The sequence below is a fragment of the Suncus etruscus genome, chromosome 5 (assembly GCF_024139225.1).
Source record: "Suncus etruscus isolate mSunEtr1 chromosome 5, mSunEtr1.pri.cur, whole genome shotgun sequence".
NCBI lineage: Eukaryota > Metazoa > Chordata > Mammalia > Eulipotyphla > Soricidae > Suncus > Suncus etruscus.
Window position 1 is genome coordinate 97,967,780 of NC_064852.1, and position 19,035 is coordinate 97,986,814.

Consider the following 19,035-nt stretch of genomic DNA (forward strand, 5'->3'; position numbering starts at 1 on the left):
CCTTATTCACTGTACTATGCCTCCAACCTGGGGCATCTTTATATAATGGTATAGACTCTCTCTTTTTATAATAAATGAAATGGGACTTCATTGACATGTTTACAAATTGTTCCTAAGGAACAAAGAGAATAGCTCTCAGCATGCTGCTCAGTTTTATCCTCAAGTTTTGTCCACTTGCTCTAGAGGCAGAACTCTTCTGTTACCAAGTCATCATGCTCCCCTGAGTAATTAAAAACAGACCAAACCAGTCTTAGATATAGAAGCCAATACCTGGTGATCTGATTAGATACAGAATTACATACAGATCTGATTATATATAGATTAGGTACAGAATCTGGTAACATCATCTACCTGGAAGAGGTCCAATTAGACACAGACTAGATAACTGGTGATTAAATACAGAAGCTTTCTACCTGGTGATCTCAGTCTCCAGTAAATGCAGCCCATACTCTAATTCCAACTACTAAAGCAATTGAGCTTGGATTCTAAACTTTACTAAAAATAAAAACTAATCCCCTCATTAGGCTATGCCAATCATCAAGCAGTAAGAACTGAGACCTCTCTAAAATCACAAAGTATTCCAAAGGAAGATACTCTTTGTATATAAAAATCTAGTATGTAATATCATCTTACCTGATAGGGGTAGTTCTGCCAGCACAGCTTTGTATTCCATAACCAGGGGGACTGAAAAACAGATCAACAGAGAAACATTTTACATATTTTGAAAAAGAAGAAAAGTGGTGCTTATGTCAAATTTAATCACTACTCTCTTAATATTTTAGGACTTCAATAATCCACTAATGTGAGCACTAATAGATTTAAAACAATTGGAAATTGCTTATTTTTATAAGAACAATTGGTTTTACAGAAAACGTTTTCTCTAGGTAATAGTCTCAGCTCAACTGGTTTCAGGATACTTCAGCAATAGGTCCCAGCTGAAATGGTTTTGTTGTTTGTTAGTTTGTTTGCAGGGGAGGCTTTGGGATCAAATCCAATGATGATCAGGACCTGGCTCTGCAAATGGAAGCCACTTCTGTCAGGCTCAGTATTGAGGGTCAAACCTGGGTTGACTGTATTCAAGGAAAGCACCCTACAGCCTTTATTACCAATATAGCCCCCAGTTAGTATGTTTTTGTATGAAGATTGTCATGGAGAAAAATTTCTGCTACATAACTAGCCTAAGCACAATGACTTAGAGGGGTCCTTCCAAAACCAGATATAAACCATCAATTTCAGTACTACCAATAAACAATACTGACAGTTGGTATAAACTATGCTGAAGTTCTACTTAGTGCATACTAAGCAATATTATTAATCTTTTAAGTATATATTGACCAGATAGATTAGAATAGTAAAATTCTTTTTATTGTGGAGGGTGGTGGTGGTGGTGCACCTAGTGGTACTGAGGGTAACTCCTGGTTTTGAGGGTAACTCCTGGTTCTGAATTCAAGAATTACTCCTGCTGGTGCTCAGGAAACCATATGGGTTGCTGGGAATAGAACCAAGGCCAGACTTGTGCAAGTCAAGTATCCTATTTGATGTGCTACTACTCCAGCCCCATGGAAGGGCAGCTCTGATTAATTCCATGTTTGAGGAAATTATTCATCATCCTCTTTAACTCATGTTCAAGGTTTTTCAAAGGTAAAACAATTGTTTACTTTTGACAGCAATCAGTTGCTTTTAATTATATAACCATAATATCTAATAGGCCATAAAGATGGTAAACAATTGTTAATGAGCAAAGATAGATGGTATGGCTTGACTCTGCCAAGTCTTCCAATTCTATCAACACAAGCTCTTCTAATATTTTATTAACTTTAATATTTTCTTTGTGGCATATTATCATAAACATTTGATATGCATCTATATTTTCTTATTGTTAATAAATAATAGATTTCTGATAATATGTAATGTATCATCTTTATATCTCATAACAATGAAATTAAAAAACTAGTGTCAGGTGCATACACACTGAAGTAAACCATTTTATCTATCAAATAGAAAACTTTCTACCATCTTTAGGAGGATAATGTAATTGTCACCCTGAAATCCTCCATCTTTTCCCACTGCATCATTTTTATCGGCTGATGATGTGATGAGGCTGGGGAGGATGTTATTAACTAATATTAGGAGATATTTTCCTAGGTCTTAGCTTGTTTTAAGGGTTTTCTTCATAGTTATTTATTCAAACAATTAAAATCTTCACCCCCCAACAGCCCATATGATTTTAAAAGATCATACACTTATAAACGAATTTAATCAATACCTAATAGTACTTGATCCATTTTATGAATAGGTAAATTGAGGTCCTGAATCTATAAATAATTGCTCAGCTTAAAGAGAGAGAAAATCAAATTCAGATACTCATGTCAGTCCTAAATCTAAATATGTGCAGAGAATCTTGGTGCTGAAGAATTAGTACAGAGGATAAGGAATCTACCTTGCATGCAGCTGACTAAGTCCTGAGTACTACTGGGTGTGCTGCTCCCCCACTCAAATGTAGCAAAATATTCAGGGATCTTTAAAATTTCCTTTCATTTAAGCATCACTCACTTGTCTTTCTTTTTCTTAATTCTGTCATTTACTTTCTTTTTAAAAACTGTGTATTAAGCAAAATCACTGTATATTATGTCTCTCATATTTGGACTGTGTCTCTCCATTTCTAATATTCATAATATCCATGTTTGCTTACTTATCTACTCATTTCTTATTGTGATATTAGATCACACTAAGCAGTGCTGAAGAGCTACTCACAGGTTTGAACTTGAACAATTTCTCTCACATGTGCTAAAGATCATGCAGCATTAAGGATCAAATAAGAGTATGCTGCATACAAGGTAAGGACCTTAGCTCCTGTAGTATCTCTCTCTCCTTTCTGTTTCTTTGTTTTTTGTTGTTGTTGTTGCTTATTTTGTTTTTTTTTTTTTGGAAGAAAGAGGCACACTCAGGGATGATTAGGATTTGTTCCTGGCTCTACAATCAGGGATTACTCCTGATAAACTCAGAGAACCATATGGAATTCCAGGGATGAAACCTGGATGGCTGTGTGCAAGGCAAGAGCTTATCTATAATGCCTTACCACCTACTCCGCAGGATGACTGTAAGGATCCAATGAAATGGCATTTATAAAAATACTTTTGAAACTGCAACAGTTTAATATGTTACTATCTCATATAAATAAGATCTGTTGAGAAAAATCAGAAAGTAGTAAAATAAAAAAATAATGTGAATTCTCAAAACTATAAACCTTTTATCGTACCGAATATTTTGGGTTCATTTTGTCTATGTAACATAAAATTGATATAGATTAAAAGAGGTTTTAATAGACATATATGCTGCTTTTAAATGTTGGTACACTGTACCATTCTATTTTAAAGTTTAGTATGCGTGCTAGTTTTTACCTTTCTCTGATAAAGTTGCTTATTATTGTCACCATTACTGGTGACATATAAAAATTATATGCCATTGCACATGTTTATGCCCTAGGATCTAAACTCAAGCTGACAGTTAAACATGAATTTAATGAGAGAAATACAGAGGAAATGCAAGACCTATGACAAGCCTTCATGTAGTTTTCTAAATTCATCAGACCCAATACCACAGGGCAAGTGTGTGCCTGCCACCAAAAAAAAGACTGGAAACTTTCCCACTGCAAATTCTCTTCCAGCTGCAGGAAGGACAGTAAAGGTATGGCTCCTAGTAACCCAGAAAACCAGCCAATCAGAGCCTCCATTTCTTTTTGGAGCTCATTGCTTTTCTTCCACCAGCAAGGTTTTCCCCCGTACTTCAGAACCTCAGGTAAATCTACTTCTATTATGTACCTGAAGGACCTATAGAAATGGGGGATGGGTTTGTCTTCCCTAGAGCACCTGCCTACTTGAAGAGAAGCAAAGTCTTGGAGAGAGCAAGTTTGATGAAACTACAAGCACTGAAGCTGAACTGAATGCTCAATTGCTCAATATTTTAATGAGTTCTTTTCAAACAGTGCATGGCTACAACCATCTCCCACTCTGACAATACTACATAGCTATATCACCTTGAATGTGCATGCCACAGTTTTCTGGGATCTCTTTTTACATTCCTGTTACCCTGAAAATCTCATGAGAAAGAACAAATATTTTCACTAATTTATAGATGAAAAAGTTGATAAGAAGGGGAAAGTTGTGTTGGATATCAAACCTGGGCATCCAACATGTAGAGCACAGCTCCAGCCTATTCACCTGTCTCTGTGGTCCTAAAAACCTAAATTTTAATAAAGCTTTAGGTGATGCTGATGCTGTTGGTTTGGTATTTTGGGTGGTGTGTAGTTGGGGAAAATAAGTATTATGCTACTTTTTTATATTTATCATGTATGTTGTTATAATGTTTATAATTCACTATTAGATGAATAAATGAGGTATGCCCTAATTTTTATAATAACAATTGAGGCAAAAAATTGATAACAATACAATATTTATCTAGAGGATATGCTCCTCACTAATTTCCCTGCTTGTTATGCCAACACATCTAAGCTCTGGTGGAAGGAATGTGAGATTTCCCCAATGTCATTTATGGCTGGTTCTCCTAAGAGTGACTGTAAATAACATCTTTACACCTTTCTCCATTCTCATAGGAGACAATGAGTCACAGCTGTCTTGACCATGAAATCTATATTTCTGGAGAGGTTGACAGCAGAGGCAATTTACTTTAGTTCTGGCCAGCTTATCTCTGAATTGTCAGTGTAAGATAAATTCCCATCAATTCTTTCATATCTAAATTACTGTATTATCATTAAATATCTAAGTGCATCTATATATATGCATTTATACCTACTAATAGTAGTGTAGCCTGAATCCTAACAAATACATATACTAAGACAAGTGCCATTATAATGTCAAAGTGGTACCATAGTTAGTTGAAAACTGAGAACTGGATGGTGATAGCAAAGCAGGGATCCAAAGGCAAGTTAGATTCTTTTCACTTTATCTTCCCCAAAGCACTCTGCATAAACAAAGAATGTGTTATGAAAAAAGTAACAGCATGGGCATTTGGAATTGATTTCCCAAATGAACTGTTACATAAAAAACTTAATTTTTATACTGCTCTGACACCAATAAGAGCCACTTTTGTTAAAACATCCTGACAATGAGGAAATGGCAACAACTTGGTCTAAGATCAGATTGTCTTACCTCGCCACCTAATGATAAGATGAAATCAGAAGGCACATCATCCTTTGATCTGTGCAAAAGCCAAGATCTCTAACTTTAGAAGACTGACTTTGACAACCATGACTGGGTAGAAGCTATTCTGGGACTAATAAAAAAGTCCCTAGTCTAGGCTTTGGCCTACAACCTGTACAACAGCCAAGATCTCTAATTCCAGAGGCCTGACTGAGACAACTGCAAATGAGCAGAATTTCGGGAAACATAATGAAAGACTCTATCCTAGGCTTCTCCCTAGGATTGGTGCAAACACCAAGAACATTAACTACAGAAGACTGATTAAAACAACAGTAATGAAACAGAACTTCTAGAACCATAAAAAAAGACTCCATCCTAGGCTCCATCCTATCACCTGTGTAAATACCAAGATTTCCAGTTACAAAGGCCTGATTTTATCATCCATGACTGAGTGGAAAGTTTCCAGACATAACAATAGGACCTAGGGGAGAGAATAAGAGCATGTATGGAGCCTGTAGTTATTCCCATGACAGTATACTTCAAGGGCAGAGAAACCCTGTATCTCTCAGGCCAAGGGAATTCTAACCTCCCAATATTTACTGTGGCTACGAGAAAAAAAAAAGCACAAATTAATGTTTTTGTTATTGTTGTTGTTGCTTGTCTTTGTTTGTTGTGCTTTGCTTTGTTTTTTTATCTCGGGACCATGGTTATTGTTTGGTTGTTGTCTTTATTGCTGTGGTGCTTATTACTGTGGTGCTTTTCAGGTTTTCTTTTTTGTTCTTGGATTTTTTTTTTGTATTCTTTTATGTTTCTCTTCCTTTTTTCCTTTCTTCTCTTAAATTGATCTTTATAGCCTCGAGAAGGACTCCTCCCATTTTTTTGCTTGTTTGATTTTTGCTCCCCCCCTTTATTTTCTTTCCTTCTAACAGAACTATATAACTTGAACCATCTTGTTCTGCCTCAAAATTGGAGGAGAAATAATGGAGGATACCAAGAACAAACAGTCATATGAACATCGAGGAGAAATAAAAAATGATCAGACTTAAACACCAACTCCAAAGCCAATGACAACAGAATTAATACCCAATCTACAACAAGTTAGACACAAAGGGGACCACTTATACTAAAACCCGGGGTGCAAAGGAGGGGGATATGGGATGCATGCTGGGAACAGGGGTGGAGGGAGGACAACATTGGAGGGGGGAATGCCTCTGATTCAATGTCACTATGTAACTAAAATATTACTGTGAAAGATTTGTAGTCCACTTTGGTCAAAATAAAAATTATTTTTTAAAAATGTTAATTTTAGGGGCTGGAGCGATAGAACAGCGGGTAGGGCGCTTGCCTTGCACGCGCTCGACCTGAGTTCAGTCACCGGCATCCCACATGGCCCCCCATGCATGCCAGGAAGGCGTCCTGAGCAAAGCTAGGAATAGCCCCTGAGCATAGCCGGGTGTGGTTAAAAAAAGACAAAAAAAAAAAAAAGGAAAAAAATGTTAATTTTAGGAGACCTCTGAATCCTATTATACGTGTAATAAACCCACATGTTCAGATGGGGTAATCATGCCTCTCATGCTGAAGAGCTTCATAATTATTCATTACTGACAAGATTTCTTAGGCCAATTGCTGGCCTTTTCACTTGACCAAAGAAATTATATCAACAATCTTTTTTTTAATAATCTGCAATAGATTGAGTTTGAGCCAACCTCACCCCCTTCCAACAAATCCTTATGTTAGCACTAAATACATCATGACTATATTTGGAGAGAGTGTCTTTAGAAGGCAAAATAAGGTTAAGTGAGCTCATAAGGGGAGGCTCAGTGACTATAGACGAAGAAAGAATGATGTTGTCTTTTCCTTACATGTTCAGAAGAATGACAATGTGAGAACTGTTGAAAAAACATGGGTGCAAGAAGGGAGATAAGCTAGCAGAAGAATGCCAGTGGAAACTAAACCCTAACTGACTCTGAAGTGAAATAGTTAGCCTCAGCAGCATGGGCAACATATTTATGTTATTTAAGCCATCCAGTTTATGACACTTTGTTATATATGCAGTCCAAGATGATTAAAGCAGCACCACATGACGATGTTCCATAGTGTTTAAGTGATTAAACTAATGGCTGAATCAGCTGACTTCATTTTTAGAAGTCTTATACAGCATCTGAAAAAAAAAGAAACTCAGAAAGACCATAACATAGCACATAAGAAATGATTTCTACCACTCTCCATCTAAATCACAAAGCAAAATGGAATTCTTCATCATATTACGCCCATCTGTTCCCAGATGCACTTGAGACACAACACACTGACTGTGCATCCATCAATACCATGGGGTCTGGGATTGGCTTTGATGGCTTTACATACCAGGAGTAAACCCAACACCAGCTCAGAAGTGGAGCCCAAAAATAATGCTGGCAGCAACCTGCATTTACATTTACACCTATTTACATTTTGACCATATGCATAGATTTCAGAGTAAAGTGATGAGTTTTTTCTTTTTAAGAGCAAAATACAATTTTTCTTTTTGGTTTTTGACCACAACTGGCAGTGTTCAGAGGTTACTTCTGGCTCTGCACTCATAAATCACTCCTGGAAGTCTTGGGGGACCATATGGGTTGCCGGGGATTGAACCCAAGTTGGCTGTATGCAAGGCAAACACCCTGCCCATTGTCCTATGGCTATGGTACCCCTTAAAAAGGGTGTGTGTGTGTGTGTGTGTGTGTGTGTAATACCTAGCAGCTCTCAGGAGTTATTCTTGGCTCTATGATCTGAAACTACACCTGACAGGTTCCCGGGACCATATGGGATACTAGGGATTGACCCTAAATCAGCCTCGTGGAAAACAAATGTCCTTCTTGCTGTGATATTGCTCTGGCCTCTAAATTTTTTTTAATTATTAGTAAATATGCTCTCAAATCAGCTTTTCTTTTTAGTTTGTTTGTTTTTGAGCCACACCCAGCGGTGCTCAGTGGCTACTCCTGTCCTGCACTCAGGCATTATTCCTGGAAGGCTCAGGAAACATGGGATGCCAGGGATCAAACCCTGGTTGGCTGTGTGCAAAGCAAATGCCCAATCAGCTGTGCTACCACTCCAACTCCACAGGTTTTCTCTTTTTTTCTTTCTTTTAATCAGCTGTTTTGACAAGATATCATCATGAATAGAACTGATACCAAAAGATCAGGTCTTATCATTTAAATTTATTTAGGACAAGATAGGTTTGATTTTATTTATTTAAAATTCTATTTAAATGCTTTTTAAAAAGAGTACTTTAAAAAAACAGTTCTACTGGGCCAAACAGTCCCCTAAGCCCACCAGAAGTGACCCTTGAGCACAGATCCAGGTATATTATGTTAATTTTTTCATAAAAAGGAAAAATATGAAGTTGAGCAAGGAAAGCCTCTTCAACAAGTGGTGCTAGGAAAACTGGCCAACTATGTGCAATAATCTGAACTCAGACCTTCTTCTAAAACCATGCACAAAAGTCAATAAAAATGGATTAAAAACCTTAATATCAGGCCTTTATAACTCAAGGTTTTAGGAGGAAAACATAGGTAGAACACTCCATGACATTGAAGCTAAAGGAATCTCAAAGGATAAAATATCAGGTAAATAGAAACAAAGATAAACAAATGGGATTACATTAAATTAAGAAGTTTCTGTACTTCAAAGGAAATGATGACCAGTATTCAAAGAATGCCCACAAATTGGGAGGAACTATTCACTTAGTATCTATCTGATAAGTGGTTAATATCTAATATATATAAAACATTGGTAGAATTTAACAATAAAGAAACATAAAAATATGGAGAAAAAATGAACAAGAATTTTCTTAAAGAATAAATACATATGGCCAAAAGCACATGAAAAAAATACTCGGGGACCAGAGAGATAGCATGTAGGTAAAGTATTTACCTTGCATGCAGAAGGTCGGTGATTCGAATCTCGGCATCCCATATGGTCCCCTGAGCCTGCCAGGAGTGATTTCTGAGCATAGAGCCAGGAGTAACCTTTGAGCGCTGCTGGGTGTGACCCAAAAACCAAAACAAACAAAAAAAATACTGCACATCAAAAATCATCAGGGAGATGCAAATCAAAACAACTTCACACCACAGAACGGTGCTGATATGACTGTGAGGAGAAAGGGACTCTCATTCATTGCTGGTGGGAATGTAGACTGGCCCAGTCCTTTAAAAATAATATAAACTTTACTCAAAAAAGCATAAACAAAATACTATTATATAAAACTATATATACAATTTATAAAACTGAAAGTCTAGACTGTTCCTTTGTATGGGTGATTTGGGTGACACACATAATTGTGCTCAGGGGCTAATTCTAATTCTGTGCTCTGGGGTCACAACTGATGGAGTTCAAGGGGCTCTGTGTGGTGCAGTATATTAAATTAGCCCAGCCCCGTGGAAGAAAAATGCTTTAACTTTTCTTGTTTGCAAGATAGGTAGCTCAGGAGGAGAGGGTCAATTCCTGCAGCACTGCTGGATGTGTTGTCTTCCCTGAAAAATACTTGAAATAAAATAAAATAATAAAATAAAATAAAGCTAAAGGTTCAAGCACACAGCTGTAATGGTCTTTCCTTTTATGAAGGAACACATAAAACCTTTATCTACAGAAAAAATATAGTGCCAGGAAATGAAAATATGAAATGCAGAGGTCCTAAATGCAGAACATGCTCTCCACTCCATTATGCTATCTGCCTGGCATCTGAAACTATTAGCATCTTTGCTTTGTCTTCCTTTTATGATATTTTTGTTTTTGATTGTTTGGTTTTGGGTCACACCCAGTGGCTCTCAGGGGTTTCTCCTGTCTTTGTGCTCAGAAATAACTCCTGGCAGGCACAGGGGACCATATGGGATGCCGGGATTCAAACCACCATTAGTACTGGGTGGGCCGCTTGCAAGGCAAGAGCCCTACCGCTGCACTATCTCTCTGGCCCTCTTTTATGAGTTTTTTAATGATAATATATTATATAAACATTACCACTTAACAACATTCTGTAATAAAATTAAGATATAAACACTGCATTGTTCTTTTTAGACACATTTATTGTGTAACACAAACACAACAAATCAAATCCACTCAAAATGATGATCTGTAGTTTTAATGTAATACAGATTATAAAATACAGACTATGAAGAAATATTCCATGTCTTGTGACTATAAATTCAAAAAAATTTAATTGCATGAAAAGAAGCTTTCAGTCTGAAGATGCTGCTGATCAAAGTCAGATAGCACTTTAAAGATGCAAGAGTATTCTTTCTCTTCCTTTCCTGGGTTTGTAGATCAGTAATTATAAATCTACAAAGCAGGGTGGGTGACCCCTCCCTAGAGGCCTCTGGCATCTGCATTAGCATGGAAAACACTCATGTTGTGCAAATGTAATTTAGACTTGACCCTGTGGCATTATACAAAGATAGCAGCCATCCCTATTGATTAAGCTTTAAGAAAGATTGCTGGTCTTCTGGACCTGGCCAAGCATGTGCTGTCAGCACATTTAGCAATCGATTTTGAAAGCAATTTGCAGATCTGCCAAGCATACATAAATAGAAAGAGTTCCCTGAATATAGGCACAAAGAGAAAAGAGTTTTCTAGTAAGGTTTTATCATAGAAACAAAGGGAAATATAGGCAGCATTTTCATCACTTTCAGAACTTCCATTCTGTGGTTTTTAACTTGTCGGTTTTTCTTTATTTTTTAAAATATTTTATTTTAATTTATATTTATTAATATCTCTATTTAAACATCAGGATTACAAACATGTTTGTAGTTAAGTTTCAGACTTTACTTTTGGAGGCCTCTGCTTAGCTGACTGGGGTTGTCATTCTTAAGAGTTGGAGGAACAGAAGCTTTTAAAAATTCATCTTTCCCAGTGATTGAAATATGGATTTTCCTCTACAACCAGTGAGCAAGCACAGCAGAAGGAACCATCAATTATGTTATAATGCTACAAGAACCAGATGAGGGGAGAAGAAAAAAATAAGGTGAAATACCTACAGGAAGAAAAAATGTTCAGCATATCCATGTTGGGCAAAAGATCAGTGTAGAATTTGGGAAGGGAGCCAATGAAACTAACTCTTAAGAAACAATCAGTAAAAAGGTGGTGTTGGAAAATGATTTCTAAGCATAATACAAAGTATTAACACCCCTTGATACGCCAAAGTTCACAAAGTCGATTGCAGCATTTACTCAGAGAAAAAAGAAGAGTCAAACAGACTGTAGATCAAACAAAAATATGTGTAAACAAAAATGTCCACAAAAACTAGATGTTAAAATTAGACATAATTTCTTCCCAAACTCTGACAAATATTTAAAGTTAATGTCCTGTCATTAGCAGTATATAGGAAACCAAAATTATGGAATTTAAAATATCTATTTTAAAGAATAATTTCATTTTCAAAATATGCAAATCCTTTAATCTAACATTTATTGTAAAAAGAAATTAGACCCATCTATAAAGATATTTATCCTGAAAACACAGATAAGATTCTTTTTCTAGTCTTCTTCCAGAAGACAATGGCAGCATTCAGTATCTGAATTCTAGATTACTTTATTTAAGTTTATGCATCTAACAATTCTAGTCATGAAAAATTGAAACTAATCTAAGATCAATAATATGAGATTGAAACGTTCTTAGAATGCTATGAAGGGAGGTGTACTTTTTATGACTGAAACCCAACTACAAACATGTTTGTCACCATGGTACTTAAATAAAGGTATTATTATAATTCAAAAAAATATTGTGAGAGCAGACACTGAGACAGAGACATGGGTGCAAGGTATTTGAGAGGTGAACCTTGGAAACAAATACAAAAGCAGAGAAATTGAGACAGTAAAATATCCAGTGCAACGTTCAGAAATGAGGTGGTAATGGCTGTATACAATTGCATATCATTCCCATGAAGAATTCACAACTAATATCTTTTAGCAGTGTCAACACAGTACAAGGTACCAGGCATACTTGTACATCAAGTGTCTCCCCATCTCCCCACATTAATGAGAGTTGCAGTATTAACTCCCCAAATGTCCAGGTTGTATGTTCTAGGAGGCCTCTGTAGAGAAAGCAAAGCAGATTCAGTCCACTTGCCAGAGTGATACTGCTAGCCCTGCTGTTTGGGTTCCTGGGCATCACATATTTTCCAAATAGGAAAATACTGCAATCAATTCAATGCAACATCCAGCCATCACATCAACAGCAAATGAAAAAAAGCAGGGAGAGAAAAGAAAATTTGATGCAGGGAGAGGTGTGTCACACCTAACAGTGCTCAGACTTACTCACAGCCCTGCTATCAAGGATCATTTCTGGAGGAACTGGGGCATCAGATGAGCTGCTGGGGACTGAACTTGAATCAGCCTTATGCAAGATAAGCACCCTACCTGCTAAACTATTGCTCCAACCCTGGAAAGAGAAATTAAAAAATATTGTTGGCGCCGAAGAGATAGCATGGAGGTAAGGCATTTGCCTTGCATGCAGAAGGTCGATGGTTCAAATCCCAGCATCCCATATGGTCTCCCGAGCCTGCCAGGAGTGAGTTCTGAGTGTAGAGCCAGGAGTAACTCCTGAGCGCTGCTAGGTGTGACCCAAAAACAAACAAACAAAAAAATGTTTTCATTCACTTAAGAAGCTATTGTAGCTTTATTTAGTCAATGTTTCAACTCCAAATTCACAACTATTGTCACCATCTCTCCATCAAATATCCCAAAGCTCTCTACTTCTCTGGAAAGAAGACAATACTTCCAGATTCTTTTTTTTTTTTTTTTTTTGGTTTTTGGTTTTTGGGCCACACCCGGCGGTGCACAGGGGTTACTCCTGGCTGTCTGCTCAGAAATAGCTCCTGGCAGGCACGGGGGACCAAATGGGACACCGGGATTCGAACCAACCACCTTTGGTCCTGGATCGGCTGCTTGCAAGGCAAACACCGCTGTGCTATCTCTCCGGGCCCTCAGATTCTTATTTTGTTTTAACTAGCTTAAAACAAATGTAAAATTTACATTAAGTGTATCTTCATAAAATAAAAACATGCTTGAATATGTTTTAGAATGTACCCTATATATTAGGTAGACATGAAAATCTCTCTGAGCTAATTGTCCTGTCTGAGATAGAGTGTAAAACATTAAATAAAAGTCTATGTTTGAACTCAATGTCATAAAGTAATAGTGCTTAATAATGTTATTCATTGCAATAAAATATCTAAATGAAGTTAAACTTCATTTAAAGAATCTTATTGAAGTAAATACATGTAAGACGACTGGGTGTATAATTTTGCAGTTAAAACATAGGTTTAGGCCTATATTCACTGTATCAGCAGAACGTTCCTGTGCTGCAACTGTATGTACCACAGTGAGCCACACACAACAAGCAAAGATCCAAAGGTTATACTGTAATAGACTTCCTCTCTGACTCTGGCCAATCTGAGCAGGCTTTTTACAGTGTAGATTCGGGTCCAGAACATTGTCTAATTTGCATGCATAAAAGCCTGCTTGGATTGGCTGAGTTAGAGAGGCGGTCCAAGCAGCCTTGCAGTGATTGGTGCAGGATTGAGTTGGAAAATTCGTTTTATGGCAATATTCAGACAATTTTTCTTTAGCGGCATATTGAAACATTTTTCGGGATATACTCGGAGTATAAGACGACCCCCAATTTTCGGTTGATTTTTTTTTTGTTTCAAAATACGGTAGGCTTTTATGTGTTTTAAGAGTATATCAGTATAAACTGATGATATATAATATATTACATTCACCAGTGAAATCTAATTTCAGGCCTAATGAAAAACACATTTTCAAGCTGGAGAGACAGTACAGGTTTAAGGTGCTTCCTCTGGTACTGCATATTTTCTGCTGAGCTCTACTAGGAGTGATCCTTGAGCAGAGCCAGGAATGAGCCCTAATTATCAACAGGTATAGTTCCCCCCCTCCAAAAAAAAACAATAAAACAAACAAAAACCCCACATTTTCCCTATGCCTCAAAACATTAATAGTATTAATACTACACTATTAACCTCAAGTAATTCATTAATAATAGTTTACTTTAAAAGCTACTGTATAAAATAGCTGTCTTGAGAATATTTAAATGTTGGCTGAATAGTTCAAGCATAAAATATCCCAATTTAACTCTCAATTATCAATTCAGAGAAAGTAGAAGGGGAAAATAATTCAAGCAAAGAACAAAATAAACCTTATATTTGTTACAATAAAAGTCAATTATTTAGCCACCTATCCCATCTATTTTCATCTTAAGATCTCTATTATCCTTTTTTATGACACTTTTAAACAATCTGCACATGCCTAATACCTTTGTGTTAATAGTTTTGCTGCCACCTCAATCTCTCATTTTTTCAAGTATCTATGAAAGTGATTAACTTCTGTAAGCCAAATATACTTCTAGTCAGGAGGATACGATAAACAGTTTCTCAAAAACATTCTCAGCAAAATTACCATTTCCTGCTAATCAAAACAATTACATGACAAGCTGCAGCAGAGCTACATCTGATACAGGGAAGTGGTACATAAAAAGATTCCCAATCTAGTCTTAGAGATGAATTATGGTAAAGCTCTATCACAAAGTACCATATTAGCTGAAGTCTAAAGGAGAAGCTAAAGATAATAGAATATGAAGGACATCATTGGAAAATGAGAGGATGAGCATATACTTAATACTTAACAAATTGGTTAATACTTAACCAAGTCATATTTCCAACCTCATTTTTTTTTAAAAAAATAACTCTTTTCTTTGGGTTGTTTTACAAAGACTTTTTAAAACTGCCTTCTTATATCCAACTGAAAAATAAAAAGTGTCACTGTCTTGTTTCTAGACTTTAGCTAGGATAGCTATCTACTGGACCACGAACAATTATAGTCACTCTTCTTAAAAACAATCCCCTGGTTTCCTGAGATCAAGATCGTGTGTGTATGTGTGTGTGTGTGTGTGTGTGTGTGTGCGTGTGCGTGCATGTGCACGCATTCCACTGATTTTGATCTCTCTTCCTGAACACATTGCTTTTAAAACATTAATTTTTAATTAAAATAATCATTAATTACAAAGTTACTCATGCTTTGGTTTTAGGCATACAATATTCCAATACCAATTTCTTCCTCACTATTAACTTCTGACCAACAATGGCCCCAGTCCTAAGACATCTTGATCTGCTACCAGAAACTATTTGTTTCTTGGCTGCTCTTTCAGTCTCATACAGACTTTTGGGTACTAAATAGTACTACCCAATCCACTGAACAATAACTGCTTTCATTAAGGCATAGTCCACAAATCAGTTTCACTGTATAAAAGGTGTCTATTATGGGAGTCTTTGATCTTGGCTTTTAAACGTATGTTATGTGGTCAGAAAAATAGTATTGTGTATAGGCACTTGTCTTGTTCCTCAAGCCTGCCAAGAATAATTTATGAGTGCAGATCCAGGAGCTGCCCTGAACACCAACAGTGTGGCCAAAACAATAAGAAAAAAATGTTGGGCCCGGAGAGATAGCACAGGCGTTTGCCTTGCAAGCAGCCGATCCAGGACCAAAGGTGGTTGGTTCGAATCCCGGTGTCCCATATGGTCCCCCGTGCCTGCCAGGAGCTATTTCTGAGCAAACAGCCAGGAGTAACCCCTGAGCACTGCCGGGTGTGACCCAAAAACCAAAAAAAAAAAAAAAGAAAAAAAAATGTTATTTAAACCATTATTCAATTCTTAAGGAGAATGCTAAGCACATATAGAGGTATAAGATAAATGATATATTCATAAACAAGAGCAATATAAATCAGTGGAAAGTGCCAAATGAAAAGAAAAAGAAAAAGAAAAGAAAAAAACACACACATTTCCTGGGCCTTGTGATGCTGGCACAGAGCTAGACAGACTTAACCTTTACATGCTTTACTATGTGAGAGGCTCAGTCAAACTTATAAATGCTTTATAAAGAACAGACTATGGTGGGAAAGGATGGGAATTCAAGCTTAACTCAACCATGTCCTAGTTGTGCATGAGCCATTTATCTTTCTGAGCAATATTTTCAAATCAAATAGCTGCCTTTTATGAATAAAATACAGTTTGTGAAACAGAAAGAGACAACGAAATTGGAAGCTAGATCCAGATGAGAAAGGAAAAAGAATTATAGCTTAAGATTGTCTTGATAGATCCATCTAGAAATAATAAGAGCATCCTCATTCTTAATCCTATGAAACTAGTACAGAGTTGAGCTGTACATTGTTGTTCAATTATAAATTCAAACAGTAGAGGGAGTCTTGTGTGTTCAAAGCAAAGATCACACAGGTTTTTAGCGACATACAACTTCCTCAAGATTCTGAATTCCTACAAGGATAGGAGAGGAGACCTGGCAGGAAAATTGCAATTCCATAAGGAAAAGGACTTTTAACTCCCATTTTAAATATTTGTTCAGGCTATAAAGAAACATGAAGAAACATAGAAACATTTCTCCACTATGAAAGTGGAAAAAGTAACTTTAAAGGATAAAATTAAAATGAAAATTTGGCGAGTTATTTTTCTCATTAAGTTTTGTTATTTTGAACTGCATGTCTTAAGACACTTCCCTGAAAATGGACAAAGTGAACTTCTCATTTCAAGAAATTCAAACAATGACATTTACTGCCAATGATAAAATTCACACTTGTGTTAAACATTAGTATATTGAGAAGAAATACATAGGATACTAATATGGGTGGAAACATGAAGAAAAAGGTTAATTAATATTTATAAGGACATGTGTCAACATTTGAAAAATATGTATAATAACAGTGAATCAGTAGTTTTCAAGTGACAAGTGTATGATGTCAAGTTATCTTATACATGGGTGAAATATATTAAAAATTAAAAGACAGACCAATGAATATAATACAACCAGAGAAATGAAATGTGTAAAGAAATGATTTCTTGTTGAGTTTTGATTTAGCATCAAAGAAGAAAATTTACAGTTTTCTGGAAAACACTAAATATTTGTGCCATTACTAGAGCATGCTGCAGGAAAATATTTATAACTCTGCCATTTACAAAACAAATATCTGCAATGCTCAATTACATCAATAGAGATAAAGTGTTTTTTTGTTGTTTTGTGCCAGGGACCAAACCCAGATTTTCACATCAGTCATGATCTCTACCTTGCACTACATCTCCATCTAATTATATTAATAGAGAGAAAACACAATTTTTACAGAGGCTGGCAATGTTGGGAACTAAAAATATCCCTAATGTTACAGTTTTAGAACTTACTGAATGAATATATAACAGAATACAGACATCTAGAAAGAACATAAAAACTCCATCATCAAGTCTCAGCTCAATGTTAATCTGTGTGGGTTACATTGAATAAGTGAATGTGGCCATCTGATTGCTCAAATATGAAGTTTGGAGTTGAACTACATATTTCTATTTCCTTTAAAGCCCCAAATTTCACTACCTTCTTTGCTACCCTTTTCTCTTCCCTGGCATTATATCAGTGGTTCTCAACTATTTCAACTTTCTACCACCTGTCCAACAAGTTATACCTAGCTTCATTCTATGGTACTACCCTCATTGGAATATTCCAAGAGTTCATAGGAAGATATATAGCCCTCAGTTGAAGCACAGAATATTAAACTTTGAAATCTCTCATAGAGAAACCTGACCTTAGCCAAAGGGACTTCACTCTTTTCTTCTTTTGTATGGAACTAGAATTACTCTCTTTACATTAGATTTTTAGAAAATCATTGAGAAAACTGGAACTTTGCTTGCTGTCATACCCTACTCAGCCTCCAACTAGACCTCTGCCATTTCAAAGGGTCATCAGATTTCACACTGCTTACAGTTATACTTCCTATACTGTATGAAAATGGATAGGGATGGAAAAAGAAGTTCCTTAGACAGTCCAACATGAGGCAAACTACAAAGATTCACTCTTATAAAAGTAGGAACACCAAGAACCAAAGGGGAAGACACATAAAAGCCAACTGAGTTCAATAAGTAAAAACAACTGAGAAGGATCAACCAACATAAAGGAAAGTTCAATGGATTTTGTGACACCATGGTTAAGATGTTGATAAAACAGTGGCACAGGTAGTCAAAGGAGTATAAAAGTACAGGGAGTTAAAATGAGAAAACTACAAGCAGAAATGAAGAATATGGTAGATGATATTAGAAAAACCAGTAGTCGCTCTGAGAAGCAGAAAAACTTTTTTTTTTTTTTTTTTTTTTTTTTTTTTTGGGCCACACCCGGTTCAGGGGTTACTCCTGGCTATGCGCTCAGAAGTCGCTCCTGGCTTGGGGGACCATATGGGAGGCCGGGGGATCGAACCGCGGTCCGTCTCCTAGGCTAGCGCAGGTAAGGCAGGCACCTTACCTCCAGCGCCACCGCCCGGCCCCCTAGCAGAAAAACTTTTAAAGATAAGATTAAGGAACTCCAAAGTAATTTTAAGGAAACTTTTAGAAAAGAACAAAAAGTGGAAAAAAAAACAAATATAAACAGATATAAACAGAACACCAGAGAACTATGGGGTGAGTTCAAGAGGAACAATAGAAGAATCACCAGAGCCTCTAAAGAATAAAAAGGCAAATTTGGTGAAGAAACAATAAAGAAATCAGAGAAAAGAAGTCACAGAATTGAGCAATGCAGGCACAGAGATCCAAGAGGCCTAAAGAATATCAGTAAAAATAAATTTAAATAGGAAGACACGCTGCTCAGATAAAAAAAAATCCAAAAATACAGAAAATTTAATGCAGTAAGATCAAAAAGAGAACTTACATACAAAGGGGCACCCACATAATTCACAGCAGACCTATCAAATGATATTCAGAAGAGAATAAAGGAATATAGTACTAATACTCAAAAAGTAAGTACTTCATCAAGAATACTCTAGATTCAGATCACTATTCAGAATTGAA

At 36.4% G+C, this 19,035-nt stretch overlaps 1 protein-coding gene across 1 annotated transcript in view; it reads right to left on the reverse strand.

The window, feature by feature from the left end:
* CERS6 (ceramide synthase 6) overlaps nucleotides 1–19,035 on the reverse strand; it is a 331,923-nt gene that overhangs the window by 75,947 nt on the left and 236,941 nt on the right. The window contains exon 5 of the mRNA XM_049773537.1: nucleotides 634–684. Within this exon, the coding sequence (XP_049629494.1) occupies nucleotides 634–684 (51 nt within the window). The remainder of the gene's footprint in view (nucleotides 1–633; nucleotides 685–19,035) is intronic.